The sequence below is a fragment of the Galeopterus variegatus genome, unplaced genomic scaffold (genome assembly GCF_000696425.1).
Source record: "Galeopterus variegatus unplaced genomic scaffold, G_variegatus-3.0.2 Scaffold8668, whole genome shotgun sequence".
In the NCBI taxonomy this organism is placed as follows: Eukaryota; Metazoa; Chordata; class Mammalia; order Dermoptera; family Cynocephalidae; genus Galeopterus; species Galeopterus variegatus.
The window spans coordinates 53,414-72,245 of record NW_007734779.1 but is presented as its reverse complement, the minus strand read 5'-3'; the positions used below and the strand labels follow the sequence as shown (position 1 = coordinate 72,245).

The 18,832-nt window shown below is 40.8% G+C and overlaps 4 gene segments (V, D, J or C); all 4 read left to right on the top strand.

Annotated features, from left to right (window-relative positions):
• Positions 1–2,519: 2,519 nt before the first annotated feature.
• Positions 2,520–2,978, top strand: LOC103608660. The segment is given in 2 exon segments: positions 2,520–2,565; positions 2,650–2,978. Coding segments are annotated over 2 exon segments (375 nt in total).
• Positions 2,979–8,295: 5,317 nt separating this feature from the next.
• Positions 8,296–8,817, top strand: LOC103608659. The segment is given in 2 exon segments: positions 8,296–8,369; positions 8,477–8,817. Coding segments are annotated over 2 exon segments (387 nt in total).
• Positions 8,818–16,792: 7,975 nt separating this feature from the next.
• Positions 16,793–17,296, top strand: LOC103608658. The segment is given in 2 exon segments: positions 16,793–16,838; positions 16,914–17,296. Coding segments are annotated over 2 exon segments (429 nt in total).
• Positions 17,297–17,768: 472 nt separating this feature from the next.
• The window catches only part of LOC103608657, a 7,571-nt gene continuing 6,507 nt past the window's right edge, over positions 17,769–18,832 (top strand). The window contains 1 exon segment of the V gene segment in view: positions 17,769–17,868. Within this exon segment, the coding sequence occupies positions 17,769–17,868 (100 nt within the window).

The following is an 18,832-nucleotide window of genomic DNA, read 5'->3' as shown; positions in this document are numbered from 1 at the left end:
ATTTTTTCCTCTATAGGTGTTTGAGAACCTTATGTATTCTGTATATTAATCCCTTGTCTGATGTCTAGGCAAAGACTTTGTGAATAATATCAGAAAAGCACAAGCAACATGAAAAAACATACAAATGGGATTATATCATTTACAAAAGCTTCTGCACATCAAAAGCAACAATCAACACAGAAGAAAGACAAACTATGGAATGTAAGCAGTTTTATTGAATGCACAGATTATCTGTGAGGACACAGCACAGCTGATCCCAGGACACCTCTCACAACTCACACACCTATGTCTGAGGACATGCAGACAGCGCCACCAGCTGCAGAGCACTGAGGTGGACAAGCCTGTGGGAGGCTGGGATCAGACAACAGTCAGGGAATGGCCTGAGCAGTGTGGTCCAAACAATCAACCTGGTGACTGCAAAGATGAGAGGACACAAATACAGCCAAATATCATAGTCCCAAAGTTTGGGAACAGACCAGAAGCAGGATGGAAATAGACATGTTCCTCTGAAAACACTTTTAGGGGAAAATTACTAAATCACATTAGCAAATGAGCTGAGTTTTCTAACTTGGAACCTGGACACAGGGCAGCAGAGTTTGTTTCTATATTTCAACTGAGCATGATTATTAGTGGAAACATTTTTTGTATAATTAGTTTTGGCTTTCCTGTTCATACAATCACAGTCTTGAAAATTATCATGCAGATCAGATGTGAACTTCAAAGGGCTGATGACATAACATGCAAGTAGCAAATCAACCAGTGTCTCGCTCACGTTTTTATTTGAAGGGGAATTTGAAAGTGTATTCAGAGTATTTTAGTTAACGTTTACTAATTTCCTCAAGACTCTGTTACATTTGAAGTTGAACTGGATTATCCTGTGTTAGAAATTCTGAAAGGAAGACCATGAACAAAGTATGACATGGTGATTGGTTTGTTACAAAGGAGCAAAAAATGTTGCAGTTTATAGTGTTATCTTCAGGCATAACTGAACTTCAATAAAGCCTTTGTTATAACATCTAATTTTTTATATCAGCATTGCTCTGGCAGCTAATTTTATTGTTGATTTCTGGTCACGCACTCGCAACTATCTTGTCTTCATGTACTTACACCACTGCACAGCACATACCGCTAAAAGCATGCACGTTTTTTGTAATGAAAACTCCCATTTTGCCTTTTCTTTCACCTTTCAGTCTATTTAAACTTAATCCAATTACAGGCACATTTTGAGGTGCTGTGGGGGGTGACTGTGTGATCTCTAAGGTTATTCTGATACACACTCCCCTTTTCTTCTCTGCCTGATAGGTCTGTTCCTAAATCTCTTTATTCATCTCCATAGATTCCTTTATCTCTCTATTTCTTCTACATTCCATATTTATAGAGAGATTATCTCCTCAGTTCATCTGTCTGCTGGGTTCTAATGACATAAGTTTTTGGTGATTTATCATTATTATTATTATTTAAAAAATTTTTTTCTTAGGTATTCATTAAAAATACCAATGATATTAATTAGTATCAATGACATAAATGTTTTTAAATATTTTCTAATTTATTCAAAGGGCATTTAAAATTTTCTCAGGTAGTACTTTTTCCACTTTTCTGACATCCCATCTAAGAACATTTTTTTATGAAGATATTTTCTCTTTTCAGTGATGTGAGGCTCTTTCGTAATGAATTTTCAGTACTATAATTATCTTAAAAATTTTTTCTTGCAGTTGGTCTATCCATAAAACACAGCACTCATTCCAAGTTGGAAACCAGCATCTGTGTGAGGCCTGCAGGTCAATTATGATACAAAGAACAGGCTGTGATGCACTAACTTTCCAAACACACAGGACCATCCTGTCACTTTGTACTATATGAGATTCTTCCTACAGATGGTGACCTATTCCAGAATAGGACTGTGACATTTCAATTTTTTTTTCTATTACAAGGAATAGTTCTGTATCAATCAAAAGGAGAGTACAAAGTAGATTTTCAAAAAAGACCAGTGCTGTGTGTGTGTGTGTGTGTGTGTCTGTGTTTGTGTGTATAGAGAGACAGAGAGAGACAGAGACAGAGAGACAGAGGTGACACAGGCTCAGTGTATCAGGCTCCAGTCCACACACAAACCAGTTGTTCTTTATCCTGAAATAGCAGATACCACACACTTTTTATCTTTTGATGTAAGTCAGGGCCATATGACTAATTACGTGAAAGGAAATGTACACAGTTATAACATACAGCCTCACAGCCTGGCTAACTAACTTAGCATTCTTTAGGAGGAAAGTTCCAGTTATGCAGGATGAACAAGGTCTAGAGATCTGCTCTACAACATCCCCAAATGGCCCAAACAAAAAAAAAAAAAAAACAGATAATCACACCTCAGTTCCTCAGCACTTTTAAGGACAAAGCTCTCCCACATGCAAATTTTCCTTCAAGCTCTAGTGTAAATGTGGACCCTGGAGTGGTGGAAGCTCACAGGTCTGTCCTCAGACAGGGCTCAGGTCTCTGGGGAAGGCAGAGTTGAAATCAAATAGAAGATGAGATTGTGGGGTCTTCTCCTTTGCCTGGTGACAGCTCCCGAAGGTGAGTGTCTCAGATGTCACACATGGATTATGACATGTTTGTGAATGAATATGGCTGACAGGATCTGATTCTCCTTGTCTACAGGTGTGCTGTCCCAGGTGCAGCTGCAGGAGTCGGGCCCAGGACTCGTGAAGCCCTCACAGATGCTCTCCCTCACTTGCACCATCTCTGGTGACTTCATCACAACCCCTAGTTATGGTTGGAGCTGGATCCGCCAGCCGTCAGGGAAGGGGCTGGAGTGGATGGGAACCTTCAGTTATAGTGGTGGTACAGATTATAACCCATCCCTCAAGAGCCGCACCTCCATCACCGGAGACACATCCAAGAACCAGTTCTCCCTGCAGCTGAGCTCTGTGACCAACGAAGACACAGGCGTGTATTACTGTGCGAGAGACACAGTGACAGGAAGTTAGCGTGAGCCCAGACACAAAACTCCCTGCAGGATACAGGAGGGGTCTGGGCTGCAGGGGGCGCACAAGGCCCACCCAACTACTGTGCCCCATGGAGCAGGTGCAGAGAGGGGATGGGGGGTTCCTCTTGGGATCTGAGGTTTCCTCTGCTCTGCTGACTCCCAGATGTCCCTCAGGGTCATTTCCTGCTTTGTTCTTTGTGACTCTAATTTGTCACATTCTCACTGCCGGCAACACAGAGTGAAGTAACTTTCCTCATGTGCAGATGAGAAGGTTCTTTTCACTGGGGAATTTTCTTTGTCAGGATTTTTCATGACCGGTTTTTTTCCTGACACACAAATCATTATGATCTAGTATTATTTTCTCAAAACTTTAGATCAGTCTTGGAGCACCCTGTCTCTAAATCAGCATTTTTCTCTGTACAAAGTGCAGCTACATCCACATGGTTATTATCATCCTACAGGACCTTGCCCACGGCGTCTCTATCCTCAATGAGGCAGTTTAGCCTCTGGATCCTCATCCACACTGTGGACATTGATGTTCAGGATTTGTCTCAGTCTCTGTCCATTCCTCAGTGTCCTGGATGGAGAAGCAGATGCCTGAGGGCCACACTCAGCTCTTATATTTCCATGTGGAGGATTCTGGGTGACAAGCACAGGGATATAAACACAGCAGAGCCATGCTGGGCTGAATTTTGGGCTGGGTCTCTCAGAGACAAGACATGATAAGATGACAAGTCAAGCAACAGATTCCATAAAATGTCCACTGATGTCCTTGTTTTTGTCCCGTCTGTGGGGTACCTTTTCATGGACACTTCTTCAATAGTGTCCCAGATGCATGTGGTGCTTTAGTTTTTCTCTGTTATGATACAGAAGCCCTGTTGATATGGGTAAGGTTTGTGATTTGGGAAGCACTGCGCAGTCCTATGATGAGTTCTGTCCTTTAGGGAGCTGCGTCCTGGGTGTGAACTTCCCAAGTGCTTCTCCCTTTACCCCCCTTATGATAGACTGGAAGTCCCCTGGGGGAGGGGGAGGGGATTAATGTTTTCTCTTCTCTCAGGTCAATTATGCTCTGATGAATCTGCAATCCATTAGGATCAGCTAAACTTGCTTCTCCTAAGGTCAAGGCTTCTTATAGAGAAGGTCATGCTCTGGTGTATTTCAGAATGGCTCCTTCCTCCTTTTCTCTGCTGTGAATATTAGGATTGTTCTCTGATATTTAATTGGAGAACACGGTTGGGCCCCTGAGGTAGAGTTTAAAGGTTTGGGGATCCCTGAGACCATTCCACTGGGCTGCACCCAACTCTCAGATTTCCCAGCTCTGAGTATTCAGAAATTCTTCAGCTGCAGCTCTGGTTTATCTCCCCCAGTCCTGGATCCCACGGAGGTTTCTGCTCATGAGTTTCTAATCAGACAGGTTATGACCCTCTTTGTCTTCCTGGCTGCATCTTCCATTTTGAGGACAGCCGTTCTCCCTGTGACTTCATTCTTTTACGGATACAAGAATTGTCACCAATTTTAATTTTGATCAGAGTTTTTACTTTTGTCTGGATGGGAGCGATGACGTCCAAGCTTCTTATGCATGAGACCTGAACCCAGAACTCCTCGTGTCACACCCGGAGAAAATGGCTGTGCTGATGTCTCCTTCTGGTTGGTGTTTGTTTACTTCCACTTGTCACATTGAAGGTGTCGAATAGAAGCTGTGCTGGCTGCTGTCCTCAGATCATTCATGATTTCTGAGGGACGCCTTGATCCTTTACCGCTGTGTGGTCTGAGAGAGGCTATATCTCCTTCAATTTTTATTAATATCATCTTATGTGACAAATCATAATTGCATTCATTTATGGGGAACAGAATGATGTGTTGATAAAGATATATAATGTGGAATAATTAGATCTGTTGGGAAAATATTGTAAAATGGTCAGGGCCACTCAGATGTTCAAAATATTGCTGAGCATTTGATGTAAATGTGCAAGTGCACCCAGGTGTTCCTTCATTATTGTCTAATGTAATTGCACATGTGCACCCGGGTGACCTGGGTTATGGACTGACGTATAAAGGATGAGTGGCTCTGATCCACCATGCTCCGTCCACCCCTGTGATGCCCATAGGCACTACGGGGAATCCTCTACTGCTGCTGGAGGGTGGTGATCCAAGCTGTTGCTGCCAGTGCCACCGGGACCCTCTGCAAGGCCGCTGCCACCACAACCTCTGCCACCACCAGACTTGTAAGCTGCTGGACCTGTAAGCTGCTGCTGCTGCTGTTGCTGAGGACTGAGCTTAGGTCATCTGCCAATGGCTGCCAGGGTCTTTCCCAATTAAGTAGCACAGACCTGTGTGTGAGGGTTCTGGTGATCAAGTCTGGGATATGAAATGTCTGGTGACCCAGCCTGGCACATAAGGGTTTGTGACCCAGTTTGTACAATGGGTTTGAAGGGTCTGAGCACTAGCCCTGACAATACAAATGGAAACATAGTAGAACTAAACTAATGAGACATTTTGGCTTTAGTTACAATTTACCTTTCTCATCAACTGGAATAGTTGTGTAGATTTACAAGGTCAAGCTGCTCAATATATCCATCGCATCAACTTGTAATTTTTGTGAGAAGACATTTGAAATTTACACTCCTTACTATTTTGAAATATATTATTACTGACTATAGACACCATTAGTACTGAATACAGACACTCAGACCAGTGGAGCAGAATTGAGAATACAGCAATCACCCCTCAGGCTCACAGCCATTTGATATTGGACAAAGGCAACAAAAATCTACATTGAGGACAAGACTTCCTCTCAACAAGTGATGCAGGGAAAACTGGATGTTCATAAGCAGAAGGATGACACTAGGTATTTACCTCACACTGTATAGTAAATTCAACACAAAGTGGATTAAAGACTTAAGTATAAGACCTGAAACTGAAAAATCACGAAGGCAAAATATAGGTGAAACAATTCAGGAACTAGGTGTGTGCACAGACTGTATGAAAATTAGTCAGAAAGCACAAACAACAAAAGAGAAAAAAACCAAACGGGACTATATCAAAATACCACGCACTTTCTCATGCTCTCATATCCTTTAGATTACTGACATCACAATATGTTTGTTGTTTCTTTCACAAAAGTATGTTTCATGGGGCTTATAAACTGTAAAAAATTGTGTAACTGTATTAATTTATGAAAGTTAAGGACAGATTTCTTTAAAATTACTGAAATATATTTTACTTATGATAAAATCTACCTATAAAAGTGTGCAGTTTAGAAGACTTCAGTATATGTTACTCACAAAATAATTAACGAAAGTTGTGCAACCACCAACAGAATTTAAATTTAGATTATTCGAATATCCCAAAATGAACACGTCTCTTCAGGGTCACTTTCCAGTCCCCATTTCCCCCTTCTTATCCCGGTATAGTGACCACTAACCTAATTTCTGTCTCCATGCATACCTGTCCTGGATAATTTTTATAAGTGGAATTAATAACATGCAGTGCTCAGTATTCAGGTTGTTTTATGTTTTAAGTTTCTGTTTTGTGCCACGTTGTATGATAAAAGTGAAGAATCATAAGAGATTTTGATGAGGATGTGGAGTAATTGGTTTGCTCATAAAATACTGGTGAGAACATAAAATTGTATATCCACATTAAAAAAATGTTCTGCAGTTTCTCAAAATGTAAAGCATAAATATTGGCTTTGCTGCCTCCCATGCACATTGATAAATTTTCATGTGGAGGATCTGGGGGAGGTGCTGGAGCACTAGGCAGAGGCTGCTCCTCTCCCCCTTGAGCACCACCCCAGAAGGCGGGAGTTGAGTGATTCTCCTCAACCCTGGAGAAGCCAGAAAGAAGTTAGGACCCTGCAGATGTGTGCATCCTGGCAGATTCACATTCTGATGCTTTAGTACACTGGGCATTTGGACATTCATGAAATATTTCTAGTTTCACCTTTATTCTAGTGTGTTTGCCATCTAGTGATTTGTGACCCAGATGAGCTAAGGTTTGGTCCTGTTTTCCCTGAAAACTCCTCTCTACAGATTTCAGGTTTGCTGTTTGTCTTGTTAACTTTACTCTTTGATTTGTTTAAGAAAATGTGCTAATTTGTCCCTTATTCATTGGATTTGCTATTGTTATTATTTTTGTTGAAACAATAAGAAAAAACACTTTTACTCCATCTCTACATTTGTAATCCAACAGCAGCTTACTTTATAATATCCAGAATCTGAGCATGATCAAAATTCCCATCAGCAGGTAAACTGAAAGAAGGAGGCATTTTCATACATCGGGATACTACTCAGCATTAAAAGTCACGAGTGCCTGATTCACACAAGAAAATGATTGCATTTCGAACAAAGATCTCAATGAAGTATAACAAGGAATTAAATGCAGCGACTGCATGATCACTTTACTTAAATTCTAGATGAGAAAAAAAATACTGTGAAGTAACATAAAGAAGTTCACGAGTTGCCTGGACATAGGGTGAGAGGAAGGAAGGAGTGGGACGAAGAAATCAGAAGGACAACAGGAAATGCTACAGGATGAAATATTTGTGCACTATTTCCACTGTGGTGGTGACTGTGCAGGTGCACATGTATGTCAGCACTCATCAAGTGCACACTTTAAATAGGTGCAGTATGTTCTGTCTGTTATAGCTCCTTATGATGGTTACAAATAAAAGCAGGTTTCAATAGAGAAAGAGAGATAGAGAAATACTGAAACATAGAATTTAAGAGATCCACTAAATTGCATCAGCATGAACTCTGGTTCTCTAAGTATGATGTGAATAAAAGACAGAACACAGCAAAATCACAAAGTGCGATTACAGGAAAGAGAACCTAACTAGGCAAATGTCACTAGGCAGGCCCAGCTCTGTCCTGGGGTTGGATCCGTGGTGTGGAGCACAGACCCGGACACTGAGGCTCCCTCTGACCACACATGAGCTCTTGGAGACACTGTATAATCCTTTGATGATTTTGTTTATAACTGTACATCTATATAAAGAATTACCATTCAGACGTGCCTCAAATACTTTGTGTTTCTGTGCAAAAATAACATAAGTTGGATTATAAGTGTGCATAAGAGGTACAGTCATATAATAAAAAAACATATTGACACAAATATAGTTATTGCCACCAAATTCCGCTGGAGCCCTCACATCTGCTCTGGACTCTGCCCTCTTCATAGGCTCCCACCACAGATCTTGCTATGTAGCAAGAGAACATGCAAATAGGGCCTCCCTCTGCTGATGTAAAGCAGCCCAGCCCTGACCCTGCAGGTCTGGGAAACAAGCCCCAGCCCCAGATTCCCAGGTGCTAAAACTTGGTGATCAGGACTGAACACAGACGAGTCACCATGGAGTTTGGACTGAGCTGGGTTTTCCTTTTTGCTATATTAAAAGGTCATATTAAGGCGAAAGAGAGACATTGCGAATGTGTGTGGTTATGAATGGGAGAAAGAGTGGATTCGTGTGAGAGTTTTTTGACCAGGATATCTCTGTGTTTGCAGGTGTCCAGTGTGAGGTGCAGCTGGTGGAGTCCGGGGGAGGCTTGGTGAAGCCTGCGGGGTCTCTGAGACTCACCTGTATCGCCTCTGGATTCACCTTTGGTCACTACGGCATGCACTGGGTCCGCCAGGCTCCAGGGAAGGGGCTGGAGTGGATCTCAGCCATTAGCTGGAGTGGTGGTAGCATATACTATGCAGACTCCGTGAAGGGCCGATTCACCATCTCCAGGGAAAACGCCAAGAACACACTGTATCTGCAAACTGACAATCTGAGAGCTGAGGACATGGCCATGTATTACTGTGCCAGAGACACAGCAAGGGGACGTCAGTGGGAGCCCAGTTAGGAACCTCCCTACAGCGACACACGGGACCACCTGGGGGTGCTTAGGAAACACCAAGATCAGGGCTGATTCCATGAGCAGGTGCAGAGGGGCCTGTGCTTCCTGTTGGGTTCAACGTAATCATCCACTCTCCAAGTTTTCAGCTGCCCCCTGAGAGGTTTTATGTCTTGTTATTTGTTTCTTTAATTCCTCACACCCTCACGGGGTAATGAAGGTGCATCTGATGTGGTCTATATGTAGAAAAGTGGCAATGGGCATGCTGCCAGCACGAACCTGGACTTCACATCTTGGGCATGAGAGGTGACAATCAGCTCTGTATCTCATGAATATTCATAACCAATAATATTTATTTATAAATATACATATTCATTAACTATTAAAAAAGAAGATTCACTTGGGTCATTTTCTTCCTGAATTCCTGTAATTCATGTTTCATCCTCGACAAACAGATCACCCTGAAGACTCTCCTTTCTCTTTTTTGGAGCTAATTTCACTCATAGAAAAACAGCTGCATAGTCCAGTCACTCTGTGTTCCAAACTCATACTCTTTGGCCTCAGAGAAGAAGCTTTTGTCCCTTCATGGACACATTCACTTAGACAGACTACCTCTTCCCTTTGTGGTCTCGAATAGATTTGATCGTCAAAGATCAAACCCCACATTGTCTCCTAATGTGCATCCTATGTGTCGGTCCATCAATGGACACACTGGATAGGTCATGTGAATGGGGTCACCTGCAGCTTCCTCACTGTGCTGCTGATCCTATGTGTCTTTCACATGCAGAACCATGTAAACCAGGCACTACTGCAGGTCAATCCTGCATCAAGTTGGAGGCACAGGTGACTAATGACTCCAGAACACCTAGAATAACTCATGTACCTTATGACATAAAATGTACAGATGGCTCCAACACCTGAAGGACACACTGCTAGGCAAATCTATGAGATGCTGTGGTTGCACAGTGCTGCTTTGGGTGTCCAGGTGACCCTCAATATAACCTTTGTATCCAGTGAGCAGAGCACATATATGAAATCAAATATCTATGGGTTCCTATGTTATGGAACAGAGTTGAGGTAGGGCTAAAAGACTAATCTAAAGTTCTGAAAGGCTTTTATCAAATCAAATCAAATATAGTAAATGCAAAGGATCTAAGCATTCTTTTTAAGAAGTTGGACAAAGGGCAGAGAATGTGTATTTAAACCAAGCATGCTTCTTTTCTTTTAGATTTTATTTATTTTTCTTCATATGTGGCAGGGGAAGTTAAACACAAAGTAGCAGTGACTCAAAGACTTTTTTGAGTAGATACATTTCATGGTACACAAGTTGTGATTATTTTTTGTAAAGTATAACAACATAAACAAAGACTATCAGATATGAGGCAATAAATCACTATTATGTCAGTACTGCCCTATGTTCCTCCATAATAATAATAATATAAGTTTGAGACTCTGATATGTGCCAGGCATTCCCCACCCAACCATTATGTAGAATAGCCAAGATTTCCAATTTCGACATGAGCCAGTTAAAGTTTTATATTCATTTATCCCAAACAAACCCTTCTGGAAGATGTCAGATATCCTATTCAATCGAAATACTGTTTTTGCAGTAAAGTAGATACATTATTGTCTTCTTTTATTGAATAGATGGTATTGTAGCACAGATAATAAAATGTAATTTTTTAAAGTGAGTGTAATTTTTAACACCTATGTTTTAAAATAATGCCTTTTTGACATTATATATATACTCACTGACACTCTGAAAGTACCAATTAACTTTATTGCACAGGAAATTTGCTAAACACAAAAGAGTGCAAATATTACATCTAGGTCATATACTGACACATTTGTGATGAACAAGGACATTGTGAATTTTGGAAGGTTTTATTCAATGTCTGTGTCCTTGTGTTCCTCATTTCTTCATAGAGACTGACCTAAACTTGACCTTCCCCATTCCAATCTGTGGTGGATGGAAAAGATTCTGAGTAAGTCAGAATGATCACATGGCCTGCGTGGTTCAGAGTGACCCCCGAGTGCCACTGTCATTTATGCAGTCCTATACGTGGGCATATCCTCAGTGATTTTATTAACAGCACACACTTTTTATTAGTCTTTAAAAAACCCCTCCATTTAGGAGGACTGTACCTCCGGGTCCTCACACAGAAACTGAAAGTGTGAGTGTCCCGCATGTCTTCAGGTATAACATGTTTCATTCTCTCTTGGACTTGCTCTAATTTTTGTCTACACCAGCAATTCCACTCTGTGCTCTCACTGATAGAATTAACATTCTGATATGACAAACCTGATGGTTCTTCTTTGGTCTCAGTCTAAATGACCCTTTTGAAGCCTTTATTGCTTTAGTCCTCCCTGGACACTTATCTTCTTGAAATAATTTCTTCAGTTTGTTATTTTATGGTATTTAAATTTAACAATTCCATCACATCCAGATATTTTTCCATATCTTCCTGAAAATTAACGATGTAATTTCTCAGGGAATTTTCTAACAATCTATGACACAACTTTTCAGGGCAATTATGATATTAAAGTCCAACAGATTGCATTGACATGTGAGAGAAATCAGCACCTCCACGAGAAGAAAACATGTTCTGCTAAGTCAGTGGGTCCAGGGAATGAAATCATTGATTTTTATATCACTATCAATATTTCTGTACCAACCTTTGTGCCTTCTCTGTTTATATCAGGCTTTCATGAGCATGGAAAATGAAGTGTGGGGATAACTCCCTCCACGACTGGCCTAGCTCCTCACACTGAGTGCTTGAGATGACAGTGACAAATACGACACCATCCATCAACATGGGAATATCACTAATCCTCTTTGTAATAAGTTTATTGCTTCATGTCGCACTCACCCATGAGAGCCAGAAAATTGTCTTCATCAGAATTTTCTCATCTAATATTTTATTGGCCTTATTTACCTGTTGATTCATATTTTCCTTAATTTTTAAATGCATTTTGTAATAACTTTAGACTTAAATAAATGTTGCAGAAATAAGAGAAAACATACCATGTACCCTTCACCCTCATTTTTAGCTTTATTGTTGTTTATGGTAGTTAGTCTTATCCAGTATGAGGATTTGCCTTTCTTGCCAAAGTCCTTTTTTCATAACCAATATCCTTGGTGCTGAATGTCTGGATCTGATATGAGATCCTATAGGATGTTCTAAGAACAAGGACTCTAGTTGTTGTTGAGTCATAGGACGTGAGGCCATGGGAACCCACGAATGGGCTAAAGTTGTCATCCATCAGTTAGATTTTTCCAGAAGCAGAAAGACTAATAGAAAAATGGTAGGGCCAATTCAAGTGTCAGAAAATAAAACCAAATTGATGTGCCTGAGAATGTTTTATGACATCATGTTCCAGAAGAAACTATGAGATCTAAACTAATTCCATCACAGGCATTTCAGTGTAATCTAGCTCCCAGCATATGGTCCTATTCAATGGGCTGTATAGGAGGCTTGGGCCCAATAGCTACAACACAGGGGTCTGGGAATAAGAGTGTAGAAGTAGGATTAATTGCTGTCACCACATATGTTGTGACTAAATGCAAAGTTTTATTTATGCCTTCACAATCCTTCTACTAGGGCACAGAAGTGGTTCCACTTCATCTGGGTCTATGTGTGTTGTCTTCTTATGGGGATACTTATGACTATGGAGCAGCTGATAAAGAGAGTTTCTCTATCAGGGATGGTAACTGTCCCATGTCTTTCAGCCTAAGGTGGCACCTGTGCACCGAGACAAAGAGGAGTCAGTCTGGCCTTTGTGGCGTAGTAGACTGAGTGGACCTGTGTGGAACCAACTAGGAAAAGAGAAATATAAGGACACACTGGACTAGATTTTTGTAGTTCTCATTCATGTCCCCCAGGCCAAGACAAATGTTAGCAGCAATTGTGTTGGATATTTCTGTATGGACGTGATCCACCTTTACCTGAAACAGCTCTCAGGTGATGCATAACTTCCTTCACTGTAGTGAGAACTTTGAGTCCCACAGGTCGCTACCACCCTGATGTGTAGATAAGTTAAACCTCTCAGGGGTATCCACCAGCAATGGAGGTTGAAACAGAAATATAATGCCCCCCTCTCTTATTTCCCAGGTCAATATGTGGCTTCTCAAGAAGTTCCAAGGGAAGGATCTCTATTTCCTACGGGTAGTGACCTCCATAACATCAAGCCCATCCATTCAACTTGATTTGCTATTTTAAAGCATAGAAATTTATATAAGTACATTTTAAATTTAGTTCTTGGACTATCTTTGTTCATTGATCTTAGGACCTTATGATGAACATGATTTTATTGAGAACTTTTGAGGACTGATCAGCATAGATGGAAAATAATATTTTCCTCCCTGTTTTCCTGTTTTAATATTTATAATTTTTATTATTCTAGGCCTTAAAATTTTCATTAATATTCTTTCTTAAAATTAAATTTATTATATTATTTTTTATTATTCTTATTGAAACTCTTTTTTTTAATAAATATCTGAGGGGTATGGCTTTGAATATCCATATCTGTGTACAATATATGATGCTCAGATCAGAATAAATAATATATTCAACTTTATACAGTGTAATATATATTGGGGGCCTTTACCAATTCTTTGCTAATCCCCTCTCCCATCCCCATTTTACACCTCTGGCTTATGTATGACCTCTCTTTTTGAAAGTTCAACAAATTACTGTGATTCTTGTGTCTTTCTTTCCTATTTTTTTTAGCTCCCACTCATGAATGAAGACATGTGTTATTTCACTTTCTGCGCCCACCTTATCCCATTTAACATAATTTTCCCTAACTTCATCCATGTTGCTGCAATTGGCAGAATTTTGTTATTTATTTATTTGGCACAGTAGTATTACATTGCGTACATATACCAAATTTTACTTATCCAGATGCCCACCAATGGGCATCCAAGTTGAGTCCGAATCTTGGCTATGGAAAACAGAGCTGCGTTTAACATGGGAGTGCAAGTTTCCCTTCAACATGATCATTTCCATTTCTATAGGTATATATCCAGCAGTGGGATCCCATATCATATGGTCGATCTAACTGTAGTTGTTTGGGGAACTTCCATAGTGTTTTCCACAATAACTGCACTGATTTACAGTCTCATCAACAGTGTAGGAAGGTTTCACTTTCTCAGTATCCTGCCCAGCATCTCTTACTCTGTCTTCCAGATATTAACCAGTCTATCTGAATGAGATGATACATAAATGTGGTTTGATTTGTATTTCCCTAATGTGCAGTGATGTTAAGAATTATTTCACATGTCTGTTGGCCATTTGTATATCTTCTTTTGAGAAATGTCTATTAGGTTCCTTTGCCCATTTTTTTTTAATCTGGTTCATTTTCTTTTTTCTAATGGTGATGTTTACTGAGTTCCTTGTATATTCTGGATAATAATCCCAAGCTGGATGCATAGTTTACAAATATTTCCTCCCACTCTGTAGGTTGTCGTTTTGTTTGGTTAATTGTTTTATTTGCTGTGTAGAGGTGTTTAGTTTGCTATAATCCCATTTGTTTTTAATACTGTTTCATTTATTTAAAGGACCTTTAAAATTTTCTCTGCTAGTATTTTTTTCCTCACTTTTCTGACATTCTATCTGAATCCATTTTTTTCCTTTAACATCTTTTCTCTTTTCAGTGGTGTGAGACTGCTGCTTAATGAATTTTCAATATACATTTCTTATAATAGTTTTTACACTAGATTCACCCACAAAACACAAACATTCCTATTGCAAGATTGCAAATTAATTCACAGCATGTGCATCAGGCTAGCAGGATAATTATGATAGAAAGAAACGGTGATGCACTAACTCTTCACAGCACAAAGTGTGATCCTGCTCACTTTGTACTTCGGGAGATTCTTCCTATAATCTGTGACTTATTTCAGAACAGGACTGTGAAGATTCCCATTTGTGTCTGTTAGAATGAATTTCTCAGCATCAATCAGAGGCATCATTTCAGGTAGATTTTCATATAAGATAGATGTAAAAAGGGGTTAGTCTGTCGGGGGTGGATGTTTGGAGAGACAGAGACAGAGAGAGAGAGAGAGAGAGAGAAGGCTCAGTGTATTAAACTCCAGTCCACCCACACACCATGAAAGTTCTCTTTCATCGTGAGATAACAGATAACATATGTTTTGATCTTTGGATGTAAGCCAGGGCCATACAACTAGTTATGCCAAAGGAAATGTGCGCAGATATAACATACACCCTCACAGCTGGGCTAATTAAATTAAAGTTCAACAGGAGCAAAGTTTCAGTTATACAGGATGAGCAAGTTCTAGAGAGCTGCTCAACAACACTGTGTTCACAGTTAACAATACTGCATCATGCACTTAAAATGTATTAAAAGGGAGACCTCATGTTGAATGTCTTTACAACAATTGAAATATATTCCACCTGAAATTCTTCATTCAATCTCCTTCTGTTTGCTTTTAAATGTCAGTCCACAAGCTGTAGATTCTAGGTCTCAAACCAGTGTGTGTCCGGTTTAGTGAGTGCCTTTATGAATTCGATACCTCTGCTTACCATAACTTCCCTCCTGAACACAGTAGGACAGAAATAAGCAAACTGCAGATCTTTGTTTTTGTTCCTTATTCCACTGAGATGCTGGGCTGTTTGCTCCATGAGGCAGAGCATCCTGATAAATCATCCTTGACAAACAGAGCTGGGGGAATAGAACTCTGTAGAGTCAGCTGAAGGTTTGGAAACAAACAAATTTAATTTCACACTACACATAGTTATTTTAAATTTCTCATAATTTCAAAATCTATATCATATCTTATTATGGTTCTGATACTTCCTTTGTTGTTTCAGAGTATTTGTTTCCCTTTGCCTTTTACCAGGTCTTTAAAATTTTTTGAAAACTCCAGCACAATGTATGAGTTATTAGGAACTGATGAATCATCCCCAAATTGCCCAACAGCAGCTCCTGTCTTGTTATACATTCAGGACCCTTGAAGGGCTGTCCCTCCATGACATGTAGCTGTCCTTGGGACTGAGAAGGAGCTGGCAGGGGCAGACACAGCACAGCGTCCAGCCCAGCCCCTGGCCTCTTTCTCTGTGGTGGGCAGTGGTACAGTGGGTGCTACACACAGTCATAGAGTGGCTGTGGAGTCCTGACACACAGACATCAAAGGAAAATATACTTCTAAAAGTCTTATATTAGGGATGTTATTACTGCTTGCATGTTAACCATTAGTATTCTTATTATTTTTTTACACGGTGGGATCCCAGATGGGAATAGAGGATTAAATGTAAAATTAACATCCAAAAAATACAGATGAAAATGGAATTTAAGATGAAAATTTTACACTTTAGATGCAAAGAAAAGAGTCTTTTGCTCTTTCCCAAATGTTGAGGGTCAGTTTCCTGAATAATGTACAGGGCACCAGTTTTTGCAGGGTCTCTGTGGGTTCCCATGTGCTGTGTCTCGTATCACAGGATGGAGAGCACAAAGCGGGCCTGGAACTCATGGAGCAGCAACAGTGGAACAACAGAACAAGGTCTTGGGGTGATGAGAAACACATCACAAGAGAGGGTACAGGGAAAGAAAGCAGGGGTTGTGCTGGGATCAGAACTGAGGAAGGAAGACCCAGAGCCTGAAATTATGATGGAGAGTTGGGCTGGGTCCAAGACAGTGCAAGAGAAGACAGGGATTGAAGGAAGGTGGATCTGGGCTCGGAAAGCTGAAGCCACAATTTGGCATATTTTAAACTCACCAAGTTCCCTCCCATACCATACTTAGACGTAAAATAATTTTAAGAAAAAGAAAGCATACAAGTAGTTCAAAAAATGCATTGTTTCACCTCAGTTCCTCAGCACTTATAAGGACAGAGCTCTCCCACATGCAAATTTTCCTTCAAGCTCTAGAGTAAATGCAGACACTTGGGTGGTGGAAGCTCACAGGTCTGTCCTCAGGCAGGGCTCAGGTCTCTGGGGAAGGCAGAGTTGAGATCTAACAGAAGATGAGATTGTGGGGTCTTCTCCTTTGCTTGGTGACAGCTAAACATGGTGAGTGTCTCAGCTGTCACACATGGGTCTATGGGATGGTTGTGACTGACAGGAACTGATTCTCCTTCTTTCCAGGTGTCCTGTCTGAGGTGCAGCTGCAGGAGTCGGGCCCAGGACTGGTGAAGCCCTCACAGACCCTCTCCCTCACCTGCACCGTCTCTGGATTCTCCATCACAACCAGTGGTTACTACTGGAGCTGGATCCGCCAGCTCTCAGAGAAGAGGCTGGAATGGATCGGAGTAATTGCTTATGATGGAAGCACAGGTTATAACCCGTCCCTCAAGATCCGCACCTCCATCACCAGAGACACGTCCAAGGACCAGTTCTCCCTGCAGCTGAGCTCTGTGACCGCCGAGGACACAGGCGTGTATTACTGTGCGAGAGACACAGTGACAGGAAGTCAGCATGAGCCCAGACACAAACCTCCCTGCAGAATTCATGATGGGTGTGGGCTGTAGGGGGCGCTCAAGGCCCACCCAGCTCCTGTGCCCCATGGAGCAAGTGCAGAGAGGGGATGGGGGGCTCCTCTTGGGATCTGAGGTTTCCTCTGTTTTGCTGACTCTCAAATTCCCCTCAGGGTCATTTCTTGCTTTGTTCTTTGTGACTTGATTTTCTCACGTTCTCACTGCAGGCCACAGAGTGTGAAGTAACTTCCCTCTTTTTTAGATAAGATGTTTCCATTCACTGGATTTCTCTCTTTCTCAGGTTTAATTTGAACTGTTTTGTTTTTACTTTTATTTGAACTGTTTAATTATGAACTGTTTCATTTCCTGGCATGCAAATCATTACAAAGATTCTTACCTTCATGTGATCAAGAATAATTTTCCCTAAAGGTTATCTTAGTGGAAGTGCACACTGTCCCTACACGGTCCTCCCCCTCAGTCAAGCACACATGCCCCACATGTTTATTATCATCCGACAGGACTGCCCATGGCGTCTCTATCCTCACTGAGGAATTTTAGCCTCTGGATCCTCATCCACACCATGGATACTGATGTTCAGGATTTGTCTTTGAAAAGATTCACCGCAAGTGCTGATTTAACATAGTAACCAATTTGTCTATATCAAGTAGAGCTGATTCATAGAAACATTTTTTTTAAATTTTGTTTTATTTTATCAATATACAATGCTGTTGATTTTTATGGCCCATTAACAAAACCTCCCTTCCCCTGCCTCGCCACCTCCCAACAACCTCATATCTGTTCACTTGTTGTAACAACTTCAAGGAATTGTAATTGTTGTGTCTTCTCCTCCCCTCAGTTTGTGTATTTATTTATTTATTATTAGCTTCATGAAATAGGTCAGGCACAGAAAGAGAAATTCCACATGTTCTCACTTATTTGTGATTAAAAGAACCATTTATCTAATATTAATTTGAAATTGTCTGTAGCCATCAAGGAGCTTTCTTGAGAACACCAATTTTCTGTAAGGACAGAGCATCTGCTGATTCTAGGACACCTCTCACAACTCACACACCTGGTGTCAGATGATGTCCAGATGGCCTCACCAGCTGCAGAGCCCTGAGGTGGACAGTCCCATGGGTGGCAGGAATCAGACAACAGACAGGGAATGGGCTGAGCATTCCAGTCAAAACCATCATCCCTGGTGTCCTCAGTGGTCAGAGGACACAAACAAATATCTCTGAGCCTGAAAATGTGGGAACAGACCTGAAGCAGGATTGAGATAGGAACTTTGCAATGAAAACACTTTTATTTATTTTTTTCCCTTTATTCATTCTTTCTTTTTTTTATTATTTTTATTTTGTCAATATACAATGTAGTTGATTATTGTGTCCCATCACCGAAACCTCCCTCCCTCCACCCTCTCCCCCCTCCCACCCAACTGTGTCCCCTCCATTTTCTTGTTGTAAGAACTTCAAAAAAAATTGTGGTTGTTATATCTTCCTCTACCCCCCTCCCCGGTTTTTTGTTGTTGTTGTTGTTGTTTGTTTGTTTTTTTGTGTGTGTGAGAGTGTGTGTGTGTGTGTGTGTGTG